Source organism: Lepus europaeus, chromosome 17 (genome assembly GCF_033115175.1).
Source record: "Lepus europaeus isolate LE1 chromosome 17, mLepTim1.pri, whole genome shotgun sequence".
Lineage (NCBI taxonomy): Eukaryota > Metazoa > Chordata > Mammalia > Lagomorpha > Leporidae > Lepus > Lepus europaeus.
The window spans coordinates 13,750,998-13,765,039 of record NC_084843.1 but is presented as its reverse complement, the minus strand read 5'-3'; the positions used below and the strand labels follow the sequence as shown (position 1 = coordinate 13,765,039).

Sequence of the window (14,042 nt, the reverse complement as noted above, 5' to 3'; positions counted from 1 at the left end):
TTAAATAGTGATTTTACCAGTTCACATTCCCACCAGCAGTGGATTAGGGTACCTTTTACTGCACATCCTTGCCAGCATTTATTGTTTGTCAATTTCTGTAGGGAAGCCATTCTAACCAGGGTTAGATTGCGGTTTTGATTTGCATTTTCCTGGTTGCTAGTGATCCTGAATATTTTTTCATGTGTCTGTTGGCCATTTGGATTTCCTCTTTTGAAAAACGTCTGTTTAGGTCCTTGGTTGATTTCTTAAGTGGGTTGTTTTTTTTGTTGTGGTAGAGTTTCTTGATCTCTTTGTAGATTCTGGTTGTTAATCCTTTATCAATTTTTCTAGATCCTTGAGGTGCACTGATAGTTCATTTATTTGGTGCCTTTTCAATTTCTTGATATAGGTACCAACTGATAAAAACTTTCCTCTTAACACTGCTTTTGCTGTATCCCATAAGTTTTTTTTTTTTTGACAGGCAGAGTGGACAGTGAGAGAGAGAGAGACAGAGAGAAAGGTCTTCCTTTGCCGTTGGTTCACCCTCCAATGGCCACTGTGGCCGGCACACCGCGCTGATCCGATGGTAGGAGCCAGGTGCTTCTCCTGGTCTCCCATGGGGTGCAGGGCCCAAGCACTTGAGCCATCTTCCACTGCACTCCCTGGCCACAGCAGAGAGCTGGCCTGGAGGAGGGGCAACCGGGACAGAATCTGGCGCCCCGACCGGGACTAGAACCTGGTGTGCCGGCGCCACAGGCGGAGGATTAACCAAGTGAGCTGCGGCACCAGCCGGCCATATCTTTCCTTTTTAACTGTATGTTTTTCCCTGTGTGACTCAGCTCGTCCTGTTACTATATGCCATCTTGGGACAACAACCCCCCTCCCTGCCCTGCGCCTAGACTTTGGGCTTTAAACATCTGCTTGAGTTTGGGTGTCCAAATCCTGTTCACTCTATAACAGATCCTAAGTAAAATTTAAAATTAATGTTACTGTTATCTGACTCTCTCAGATATTTTTAGAGACTAAAAATAGAAACAGAGAAGACCACAAAATGGATAATTTACATAGAATTTTAGGGGAGAGGAAAATTATAGGCATGTCCTTTTTATAAATCTTTTGAATAGTTGTCTACTTTTTAATTTTTGGAATGTAGGTTTTATTTTTCAACTTATGATAAAATATTTTAGTTAAATGCCATGTATGACATTTGGCTCTCTTGGATATTTGTTATTTTAACTCACTGTAATTTTAGCTTTGAGTTAGTGATAGCTGAAACAAGTACCTTAATTTCTGAGTCCTTAGCAGAAGATTTTTCTGAATTTTATTAATAAATTTGTCTCAGTTAAAATTTTGTTTATTTGATAGGTAATATTTTCTTCACTTTTGGAATTTTTTTTAAAGATTGATTTATTTGAAAGGCAGAGTTTCAGAGAGAGAGAAGGCGATATAGATCTTGAATCCTCTGGTTCACTCTCCAAATGGACATAATAGCTGCCTTCCACTGTTTTCCCAGGTGCATTAGCAGGGAGCTGGTTTGGAAGTGGAGCAGCTAGGACTGGAATCAGCACCAATAAGGAATGTTGGTGCAGCAGGTAGTGGTTTTACTCACTAAGCCACAGCACTGGCCCCCACTTTTAGATTTTGACAAAGATCTTTCGTAACAAATCAGTGGCAGAAAGAGAATTAGAATTCAGGAAGTTTGTTCTGAAGGGCAGGATACTTGAAATGCCTTAGTAGGTTAAACTAAAGTTTATTCAGCCCAATATTTGGTCTCTGAAGCATTTTTGTGGGCATTCATGGTTCTTGTCCAAAGTGGTAACCCTAGAGGTGTTTACTGCAAACAACTTTCTCAGTAAGCTCTGGTGAACCTAGGAGACATAATGTTCCTAAATGTTTCTTAAGCTTTCGTACTTTCAAATACTATTTTCAAAGGCTGAAGTCCCTTTTAGGATCTAGAATTACCTTTTTTTTTTTTTTTTTTTTAACTTTGAAATCATTCTAAGATTTCCATATAATCTCATGGCTTAGAAGAAAGGAAGACAGAAGCCCTGGATTTTATTTCTGGGTTTGCTCCTAATTAGTATGTTACCTTTGTTGAAGTATTTAACTTCTCTGGACTTCATTTTATTCTTATTTATATAATAAGCACTAAGTAGTCCTAAAGAGTTTTCTTATTCTAAATAAATACAATAGAATTTGTGATCATACTCTTTTTCTGCCCTTGTCAATTTCTGTATGATTTTATAGAGTTGGCCGTATGTTTTATAATCTGTTCCTTGCTACACAGTAAAATACTGACTAATCCATCTTTTCTTCCCCCAGTTTGTCTCAGTTCCCTTGGTCATGTAAATTGTACTTCTCTAATCTTTCTCTGTTGATGTCTTTCTTAAAATAGGGCTGGTAAGAACAGCACTGAAGGTGTGTGCAGATGTGCTATGATCTTATATAAATCTAAGATCATATTTTCTGCTTTATTTTGGCTCCTTTTTTAATGCCAATATTTCTAGAATTTTTCAGCTATAATATTTCAAAATGTCTTTTCAGCCAACCCTTTGCCTCTGGACTAGACTATTCCTAAGCTCTTTACTATTCAATATCTTCTGGGACAGAGATTTCACAACCTGTGTCTCACCTTGAGGAAGTTCTTATAACCAGCATAAATCTTGCTTTCTGCAATTTAAGTTGAATTTATATCCTTTTTCTTTTCTCTGTAGAGATGGGAACAGCCCCAACTAGAAGTGATGCTTTTTTTTTTGAGGGATAGTACTGAATGTAGTAGAAAGATTACCTGTCCAACATAATTTTTGGTTTTTATCTTTTCAAGCTTCCTGGCTTATGTTTCAATTTTTATGTTTCAGGGGATACTATATCTTAAAGAGCAAATGAAATAATATACATATAATATTAATATTTATCATATACTTTGTTATTTATAACCATGTGAGGCATTAAAAAATGTGTTCTCAAACTGTATTGGAGGGCATTAACATATTTGTATTTTATTTGATGTAATCATGTGGCTGATTTTTTTGGCCTGTAGTTTGTAGGTTTTATCTCATGAACTTACTAATAATATTGTGTAAATGACTTATTTGTCCATGTCTTCCTTATAAGTAATATGAATAGAAGCTTATTCTTTAGAACAAACTATCTTGAAGTAGATTTCAGTGTGCTTAGTCTAATAGCTTAGTTCCTAAGCTAAGAACTGTACTGGGTGTGGAGAAACATGGTCTTTGCCCTTGAGGAGCTGATAGTCTTCCCAAGGGGAGAGATTATAAAATTGTAACAATAAGACATTTATAAAATATTATATGATACTGCATATAAAATAAGGTATTTAGTGTGAATGTTATTTTATAGGTTAAAATTAATACTGAAAGTATTTTATAAATCTGTTCCATTGACTAAGACACTCTAAAATGTCTAATTGTTTCATTCTACATTTTGTTTCTTTTTACTTTGAAGGTTCAGCAGTTTTCTGAAAAATCTTTCCTCTTACAGCTTTTGAAAACTCATGAAAATGCTTTAGAAAGACAATGCAGTGAAATTACAAACCAAAGGAATATGCTTCTCCAAACCTTTGTAAGTCTCCAGCCGCTTAGAAAAATCCATTTAATAACTGTGTTTAAAAGTATTTTAATATAGTTAGGTGTACTTTCAGAAAATTATCCATATGCATATTGGCAGATAGTACTGTTCAGTATCTACAGAGAAGTATTAAGTGCTATTTAAAATCAATTGACAAAGTAATATAGTTTGAGAGAATTCTATTGGCAGGGATGCGATGTAGGAATTATTTGCAATTGTAATAAGCATTAAAAAACAGTGAAGCTGATTTTGAAATTTTCTGGCTTTTAGAACTTGATTTGTTTTAATGCTTTTCACACTTTGCGTGTATTTATGAATGTGGGAAAATAATGGATTTTGTTTATTCTTTTTTCTTGAGTCAGAGCCAGCAAACTGAGCAGTAGTTTTGACTGACAAAGCCAGATTAGAAATATGACATGATTAATCGATATTTAAAGAAAATATATTTAAAGATATTAAATATACATATTGAAAATTAAAATCAACAAATTTGATTTTGAATGACATGGCTAGTTTCTGAATGTGACTCATGATTAGTTGACATCTTTTAGAAAAAATGGAAAAAATACGATAATATTTAGATTCTAGCTTTGTGAAAAAAATTTAGGTTTTTGCATTATCCAAAATTTTTTTGGAATTTCTTATTTCCATGCCTTATTGATATTTAATAAAATATAAACTATTATTTGTAAGTGATTTTGAAATGGATCCATAATTTTGCCTTCATTAGTCCATTAGTGATTAAGTTTAGTGATAAGTGTATTAAAGAGGATAGACTGATAATTATATAAGTATATTGGTACTGATAAGTGTATTGACCTCAATTAGCATGCTGATGAGTAGTATGGTATAAAACCCCCTGGTGTGTCCCCAGTGTGTGAATAATAAAGTTGAAAAAGACAGTGTTGTGTCCCTGTGTTCCTTTCTTCCCCGTGACTGATAAGTCGTACGTCGCACTTGCTACTGTTGAGCTACATGACAGTAGGTGCTCGTGACACACAGAGAGAGGAGAGACAAAAAGAGAGAGAGAGGTCTTCCATCTGATGGTTCACTCCCCAATTAGCCGCAATGGCTGGAGCTGTGCCTATCCGAAACCAGGACCCAAGAGCTTCCTCCAGGTCTCCCACGTGGGTGCAGGGGTCCCAAGGACTTGGGCCATCTTCTACTGCTTTCCCAGGCCATAGCAGAGAGCTGCATTGGAAGAGGAGCAGTCGAGATTAGAACCGGCGCCCATATGGGATGCCGGCGCCTCAGGCCAGGGTGTTAACCCGCTGCACCATAGTGTCGGTCCCAACTTTTTTTAAAGATTTATTTATTTATGTGAAAGACACAGAGAGAGGAGAGGCAGAGAGAGAAAGGGTGGGGGAGAGAAAGAGGGATAGGTCTTCCATCCGATGGTTCATTCCCCAATTGGCCACAATGGCCAGAGCTGTGCCAATCTGAAGCGAGGAGCCAGAAGCTTCTTCAGTGTCTCCCATGTGGGTGCAGGGGCCCAAAGACATGGGCCATCTTTTACTGCTTTCCCAGGTCACAGCAGAGAGCTGGAGAGTGTTATGAATTCTTCCTTAGTAATTATCTAAAAACTTTTAGCATAAATCTTTAAAGATAGTTGATTGTCATGTTTCAGTTTTTTGTTAATATTAATGGAAAGGTAATGTTAAGAAATAAAATTTTATACTTTGTTTTTAATAATTCTAAATTATTATATTTTAAATCATTAAAGAAAAATATTATTGTAACTAGCACCTACATTTGATCTTTTATTTCTGTTTTTCAGGAGAGTACAAAAAAAAAAGTGACAGAGGAGGAGGATAAATTTCTTAAGGAAATTACAGATTTTAATAATGAATATGAAATAACAAAGAAAAGAGATCTTTTGATGAAAGAAAACATCAGGATTGAAATATCTGTCTTAGAAAACCAGGCAAACATTTTGAAAAGGGGTATGAACCGCATAGTACCACTTCTTTTGTCTGATATTAATTAAAGTAACTGACTTTGGATGAATGAATTTTTCAATAATTTTAACTTTTTCATAAGCAGATTGGGTTATTGTATAGCTATTATTTCACTTTTATCTTAATTGTCCTAATGTATATATTTCTTTTATTGTAAACACTCTCAAATTCTTTAGAACTACATGTGACAGCAGCATTTGGTTATTCATTCAATAAGCTGAGAGCTGTTTACTACCTGTTATGAGGTAGGCACTGTTTTAGGTCCTTGGGATGTGAAACTATAAATTTGAGGAAGCAAGTATGTAAGCAGACATCTACAGTATGATGTCATGGAATCTACCCTAAGGGTTAGGACAGTTGCTATGAACCTCTTTTTATCATCAATCCAGTATAAGCTTAGGAAATAAGGTTACACAGTCAGGTGGGGAGAGTTTCATTTCAGAAATACTAATGTGCAGGGTATTTCAGTCTATAACAAGATACTAAATTAAAGCAGTTACCAAAGAGAGGAGGGAATAACTTACAGAGATATTTAGGGAGAATAACAGGTTTTTGTTATTGATTAATGAATATAGAAATAGGGAAAATCAAAGATAAACCACATTTTCTGTTATACATTAAGATTCTATTATAGGCCGGCGCCGTAGCTCAATAGGCTAATCCTCTGCCTGCGGCGCCGGCACACCGGGTTCTAGTCCTGGTCGGGGCGCCGGATTCTGTCCCAGTTGCCCCTCTTCCAGGCCAGCTCTCTGCTATGGCCCAGGAAGGCAGTGGAGGATGGCCCAAGTGCTTGCGCCCTGCACCCACATGGGAGACCAGGAGAAGCACCTGGCTCCTGGCTTCAGATCAGCGCGATGCACTGGCTGCAGCGCACCACCGGCTGCAGCGCACCGGCCGCGGTGGCCATTGGAGGGTGAACCAATGGCAAAGGAAGACCTTTCTCTCTCTCTGTCTCTCTCTCACTGTCCACTCTGCCTGTCAAAAAAAAAAAAAAATCTATTATAGCATTAGCTTATAGTATCTTCTCATCTAAATCAGGTTCAGTTGCAGATGAGCCTTCTTGAATGTAGTGCCTTATGTAACTCTGAGTATATTTCCTCTTGACCTGAAGACCTCTAAATAAACTAGTTAATTTTCACCTAACAACATACTATGTTAAGATAGGCATATATTACAAAGAGGAAAAACAGGATAAACACAGGGATCATTTATCCATAGCAGTTCGGAAATCCAGCCAGGCAGAAATGGAAATGTCTTGATTAGTACTGGTTATCCTCCTGCCTGGGAATGGTTTTCAAATGCTCTTGGCTCCACCTTCTTGCTTTTGCTTCCATTGGTGAGCCATTCTGTATAAAAATAAAGCTATGTGTTTTCCACTGCTCCTTTCCTCAGCCTGCTTCTGCCTTGAAGAAGTTTGAATATTCAAGGGCTCCTTTTTCATGTTTTACTGTTTGTACTCATTTCAATACAAGTTTACTATGGTTATGCAAATACTGGTCTCTTAAAGACTTTGTGAGTTTCACATGAATCTCACTATGGTTGATTCTGTTAAAGCAAAAAACCGCAATTCCAGATCTTTTTGAGATTTAAGGGATCTTCAGAAAGTTCTGTTAAATGTGTATAAACTATAAAAGATTTTCAATATTTTTTACACCAAAGTAAACTTTTCTTTTAATTCCATTTTTCCACAAGCATTTTGAGTACTCTCATAAGATTTTTCTTCTTTGGGCTTCTGTTGAAACTGCTGAGTCAGTATCCCTAAGTTTATTAAGACCTGTAGTTTGACTTAATGGCTCTCTCAGACTTTGTATTTTTCTGAAGTCTTTGTAAAAGGTCCTAGGTGTTTTAGATCATGATTTCCTAAGAATGCTATGGATCTCAAGTCATTTCTTACTGGTAAGACTCATGGGGGGAAGATATCTTGTAGAAAAGCTACCATAAATGTTTATTCTAATTTCTGAAGCAACCATTAAGAAATAAAAGTATAAAGATGCATAGCAAAAATAACAATATATAAATTGAAGAGTAATCTTAAAAATATTTATATGATCTGAATGAAAGTAGAAAAAGGGGAATAGAGGAACAAAAGTCACAGAGAAAAGATAGAAACAGGTAATAAAATAGTAGCCCTGAATCCACCTATATCAATAATTTAATTAATTGTTATTGAGTTAATCATAATTTAAGGCAGAGATCACCAGAATGACTCAAATGTATACCTTCAAGAAGAGAGTCTAAAGAGACTTAAAGTTACAATGTTGAGGGGCCGGTGCTGAGGTATAGTGGGTAAAACTGCCGCCTGCAGTGCCGGCATCCCATATGAGCGCCAGTTCGAGTCCCACTGCTCCACTTCCAGTCCAGCTCTCTGCTATGGCCTGGGAGAGCAGTGGAAGTTGGCCCTTGGGCCTCTGCACCTGCATGAGAGACTCAGAAGAAGCTCCTGACTCCTGGCTTCAGATTGGTGCAGCTCTAGCAGTTGCAGCCATCTGGGGAGTGAACCAGCAGATGGAAGAGACTCTCTCTCTCTCTCTCTCTCTGCCTCTGCCTCTCTGTAACTTTGCCCTTCAAATAAATAAATAAATCTTAAAAAAAAGTTACAAAAATGTTGAAAAAAATGGATGAAAAAAGATATACCAAGTAAACAGTAACCACAGAAAGGCTAAAGGGGCTATGTTAATTCCAGATACAACTGAGTTTAAAAATAAATACTATTAGCACTGATAAATGGGAAATTTGTAATGAAGAAATGTCAATTCACAATAAATTTAAACTCATACGTAGTGGTTCTCTAACCAGAAGGGGAATAAATTGAAATTCAGTAATAAATTTCTAACAAAACCCTAAATATTTGGAAGTTAAGCAACACAGTTATAAATAATTCATGGATCAGAAGTGAAATAGAAAATTTAGAAAATATTTGTAACTGAGAGATAGTGTAAAAATCAGCATATCAGTTTGTAGGATATAGTTAAAACAGTGCTTTGATGTTCATGGGTAGTTTTAAATGCTTATACTAGTAAAAAAGAAAACTCTAAGATCATTGATAAGACATTTTGCATGATGAAGCTAGAATAACAAGAGCAAGTAAATCTAAACAGAGAATTAAATTTAAAAATTAAAATGAATATGAAAATGAAAAAAAAATAGAAAAAATATATAAAGCCAAAACTTGGTTTAAGCAATCAATGGAATTAATAGATTCCTAACTATAAGGTTCAAGAAAAAAAGAAATGTAAATCACTTATACCACCATTGAAAGAGATTATAGTTACTAATCCCTAAAGACATTACGAAGATAACAAGATACTGTTGAACTACTTTGTGTTCACAAATTTAACAGCCTTGATAGAATGGATAAATTCCTTGAAATACCAAGCTATTGAAAGTTCAGACAAAAAGAAAAAGATATCCTCATATTTATTTAAAAATTGAGTTCATAGCTAAACATATTCCCTCAAAAAATTATGCAGAGAACATCACTAGTATATTCTTTTTTTTTTTTTTTTGACAGGCAGAGTGGACAGTGAGAGAGAGAGACAGAGAGAAAGGTGTTCCTTTTGCCGTTGGTTCACCCTCCAATGGCCACCGCGGTAGGCGCGCTGCGGCCGGCGCACCGCGCCGATCCGATGGCAGGAGCCAGGTGCCCATCCTGGTCTCCCATGGGGTGCAGGGCCCAAGGACTTGGGCCATCCTCCACTGCACTCCCTGGCCACAGCAGAGAGCTGGCCTGGAAGAGGGGCAACCGGGACAGGATCGGTGCCCCGACTGGGACCAGAACTTGCCGGCGCCGCAAGGCGGAGGATTAGCCTAGTCAGCCGTGGCGCCGGCCAAGTATATTCTAAAAATCAGTCAACACAACTGTTACAGTTAATGTTATGTAATAACCTCAGTGACACATGAGGTCCTCAGTACTTGTTCAGGTATTTTTCTAGGTGTGTCTGTGAGGGAGTTTTTAAATGAAATTAACATTTGAATCAGTAGACTGAGTAAAGCTCCCTAGGGTGGGGCTTAATCAGTTGATGTTTTGAATAGAACATAAAGGCTGACCCTTCTGTGAACAGGAGACAGCTCCTCTGGTCTGATTACTTTTGCTAAGACATTGGTCTTTTTCTGGTGTAGGATAAAACTGAAACTGGCTCTTTTTGGATCTTAAGCCTGCTGGCTTTTGGACTGAATTTACACCATTGGCCTTCCTGATTCCCAGGCCTTCACACTCAGATCGGAGCTCCAGTGTCAGCTCTCCTGGGCCTCTAGCTCGTCAGCTGCAGATCTTGAGAAGTGGCAGTCTCCATATTTGCTTGAGCCCATTCCTTATAATAAATCTGTATGTGTACTTTTATACTACAGAGATACATGTAGTTAGTTTGGCTTCCCTGGAGAAGCCTGACTACAATGAGAACCCTCCTCATTTTATGAGACCAGAATTACCTTGATCTAAAACCAGATAGACATTCTGAGAAAACTACAGACATACATCCCTTATGAATATATACATAAAAACCCTAATGATATGTTAGCAGATAAAATTCAACAAAAATTCTAAAATGATAATATATATAATGACCAAGTAGATTTCAGTTCAGGAATACAAAGTTCATTTAACATTTAAAGATTGGTTTGACATTTAAACATACAGAGTAAAATACATTTCTATTTAAATAAATGTAGGAAAAGTATTTTAAAAAATCTAACACCCATATATGACTAAAACTCTCAGATGTGGGCTTTGGTCCAGAAGTTAAGACACTGCATGGGATGCGTACATCCCATACTGGAGTGCTTGAGTTCAAGTCCTGGCTCTGCTTCAGTTTCAGTTTCCTGTTAATGCATACCCCAGCAGGCAGCTGGTGATGGGAACAAGTATTTGGGTCACTGGCACCCATGTGGGAGATCCTGACTGAGTCCCTGGCTTCATCCTAGCGAAGCCACAGCTGTTGCGGCATTTGGAGAGTGAACCAGCAGATGTACTACCTCTGTGTGTCTCTGTGTGCATCCATCTCTCTCTTTTAGTTAAAACAAAAATAAATCAAAATTGACCAAAAAATCTCAGTAAACTAGAAACAGAAGGAAATTTCTTCAGTCTGATAATGACCCTATGTGAAAAACCTTTAGTTAACATTGTACTTACTTGTGATACACTGAATATCATCATTCATAATGGTGAAATATTAAATACTCTCCCACAAAGATTGGTACTAAAGTAGGGAAGCCCATTCTTATTACTTCTGTTTGTTATGGTTCTGAATGTCCTAGCCATTATAATAAGCGAGGGAGGAAAAGGCATTATGGCTAGAAAGGCTGGGCCAACACTGTGGTGCAGTGGGTTAACGTCCTGGCCTGAGGCGCCGGCATCCCATGTGGGCACTGGTTCTAGTCCCTGCTGTTCCTCTTCTGGTCCAGCTCTCTGCTATGGCCTGGGATGGCAGTGGAGGATGGCCCGGGTCCTTGGGCCCCTGCACCCAAGAGGGAGACCTGGAGGAAGCTCCTGGCTCTGGGCTTTGGATCAGCGCAGATCCAGTCTTTGTGGCCATCTGGGGAGTGAACCAGCAGATGGAAGACCCATCACTCTGTCTCTATCTCTCTCTATAACTCTGTCTTTCAAATAAATAAAATGAATATTTAAAAAAAATAGGAAATTGTTGTAAATTCTTTATCCAGAGTGGATCAATATCCAGAATAAATGAGAACTTGAGAACTAAAAGAATTCACCTACAACAGCAGTAATTACCCAATTGAAAAATGGGCAGGGCAGATATTGTGGTGCAGTGGGGAAGAGATTAATAGCAGATAAACACAGCGAAGAAAATATCAGTAACCATTAAAGACAGCATTAAAAATTAATACTGAAGGATATAAAAGACTTCAAAGAAACTAAAATCTCCTCAGGGTTGACCATTTAACCTAGCAGTTAAAATACCAGCAAAGATGTCTGCATCCTATGTTGGAGTATGTGTGTTTGATAACCTGCCCCACCTCCTGACTCCCGTTTTCTGCTAACGGAGACCCTGAGAGGCAGCAGGGATAGCTCAAGCAGTTGGATTCCTACCACCTACATGGAGGACTTGGATTGAGTTGTGACTGTGGGCTTCAACCAGCCCTGTCCTAGCCACTGCAGGAATTCGGAAAGTGAACCAACAGATGGGAGCATTCTCTCTCTTTCTGCCTCTCTGCCTCTCAAGTAAATGCATAAATAAATAGATTTCTTTAAAGAAATCAGAGACCTCTGGCAAATTATTACGCATTGAAGTTCCAGAAGTTGTGGTTGAAGACAAAAAATATTTTAAAAAATAGGAGATGAATCTTAAAGAACAGATTAGAGTTAATTGTGGAAATAAAGGGAGAAAGGACAATTTCGGCTGAAGAAACAGTATTATCAATTTGTGAAAGCTTAGAGCCATGTAATGAGAACCATGCAATGCCATTTAAAATGTGCTATGGTTTTAAAGAATAGAATTTTCTTATCTCATTGGGAAATTTATTTATTTATTTATTTTAGTGATAGCATGTTTTGAATTCTCTTTTGGTAGACTAACCTCAATTAACTTTCCTTTTTGTATCTAGTTGGTGAGTAACAAGTTCTGGGCAGTTTATTAATATCAGTTCCTAGGTGATCAATGGAAGCCAATGGGGCTTAAAATTGACCATATACTGCTTAAATTTTTACTACATGAGAAAAGGGTAATGATTGCTAACATATTTAAGGCAAAGAAAAAATACTTACAATACTGTCTTCTTTGTTTCTAGGTTTTTAGGTTTTTTCCCCCTTATTTCTGTGAAGAAAGCCATTGGAATTTTGATGGGCATTGAGATGAATCTGTGTATTGGTTTGGGTAGTATAGGCATTTTAGCATATTAAATCTTCCAACCCATGAACAAGGGATATCTTTTCATATGTTTTTGTCTTCTTTGATTTCATCAATGTCTTAGAGTTTTTAGTGTACAAATCTTTCACCTCTTTCATTAAATTTATTCATATATTTTTATGCTATCGAATTTGTTTCTAGAAATGAAGTCAATGGAACGTGATAGTGGCCAGTTAAATGAACTTCAGAAACAAAAGAGGGAATTGATTGAAGAATTATTTACTCTTCAGAAAAAACTTAAAGGTTTTGCTTTCATGAATTAGTTTATTTTACTGATATAGTTATATACACATGATAGGATCATATTTTTTCAAAATGTGTTAACCCAATGGGATGTCATATTACTATTGATATAAGAAAGGAATAGATAAAACACACAGAAACAGTGTTAGAGCTGATATTTTTTTGAGCTGGTATTCTTAATATCAGAAATTTTTAGAGTGTTTTATGTCTTTAATTGCTATATTAAAGTAGAAAAGAGAAATCATTAGTATGTACATTTTACATAGAAGCACAAAAAATTAGAGTGTTGTTCTGAGTGAATAAATATTTGTGTAATTTTCTAAGAATTTTCTTAATTGTTTAGGTTTTGAAGATGAAGAGAATGAAGCCATCCATACTACTAAATACCTAGAGGCAGAAAAGATAAAAATCAATGAAAAGCCTCAAAATGATGCTGAATGCCTGAGGTAAGTTTCTTATTATTATATGTTGGTATAAAATCTGGTAATTTTTTCAAGTTAAGTAGGTGGCAGAATAAAAATAGTAACACAGATATATTTTTTAAAAAGTTCCAAATGAAGACATGATTTCCTTTACTCTGAAACATGCTTACAAGCAAACACTTCACTGGCTAGAAACTGAAGATCACAATGCATTGAGTTGATAATGGTGAAATCAATTTTGTCTTGTCTTGTATTTCAAGAACTCAGTGTTAATCAAATCCCAATAGACAAGACAACTCTGCTTTGTGTCATTCCTAATTGGAGGGGGGTGATTGAAATTATTTTTAATATTTTTAGATTCCCAGGAAAAACTCACACTCTAATATTTTATTCATAATTTGTTATTATGATTTTATTCCTAAAGAATGCAAATGTATTTTCTGTATGGAATATTTAACTGCTTTATATGCATTTGAATAACGAAATAGTAACTGCTGTTTGAAATTACATAGTGATAAATGTAACAAGAAAAGACTGCAAGTTTTTAAATTTGACTTATGTATCAGTAATTTAGTATTATATTCGTTCCTTCCTTTTAAAGAAGTTCTTATACTTTCTAGGCATGAGTATAAGAAAAAGAATATCATTATCAAATCTGTGAAGAAGCAAATGAAGCCTTCTTTCCTATAAATCATATAGTAAATATGTCCACCAGAGCTGAACAAATGCTGCATATTAGCAGTGTATTACCTTAGCCCAAAATTTTCGTAGATTGTCAGGCAAAATTTTCAATTTAATTTTATGTTAGGTTTTATAAGCATAAAATATCAATCTCTTGGATGATGTGTGTGAATTACAATGAGTTTCAATAATAATCGTTCATTGATTTTTTTTTTTTACACTTTTTAAAATGGTAATGTCCATTGGTATCATTATGCTATACCATAAAGGATTCCAGTGGGAACTCTAAGTTTTGTGAGTTTATCAAT

The 14,042-nt window shown here is 36.4% G+C and overlaps 1 protein-coding gene across 1 annotated transcript in view; it reads left to right on the top strand.

Moving 5' to 3' along the window:
• CCDC172 (coiled-coil domain containing 172) overlaps positions 1-14,042 on the top strand; it is a 70,986-nt gene that overhangs the window by 22,314 nt on the left and 34,630 nt on the right. Inside the window, exons 3-6 of the mRNA XM_062215192.1 lie at positions 3,445-3,561; positions 5,345-5,510; positions 12,530-12,631; positions 12,975-13,077. Coding sequence (XP_062071176.1) covers positions 3,445-3,561; positions 5,345-5,510; positions 12,530-12,631; positions 12,975-13,077 — 488 coding nt within the window. The remainder of the gene's footprint in view (positions 1-3,444; positions 3,562-5,344; positions 5,511-12,529; positions 12,632-12,974; positions 13,078-14,042) is intronic.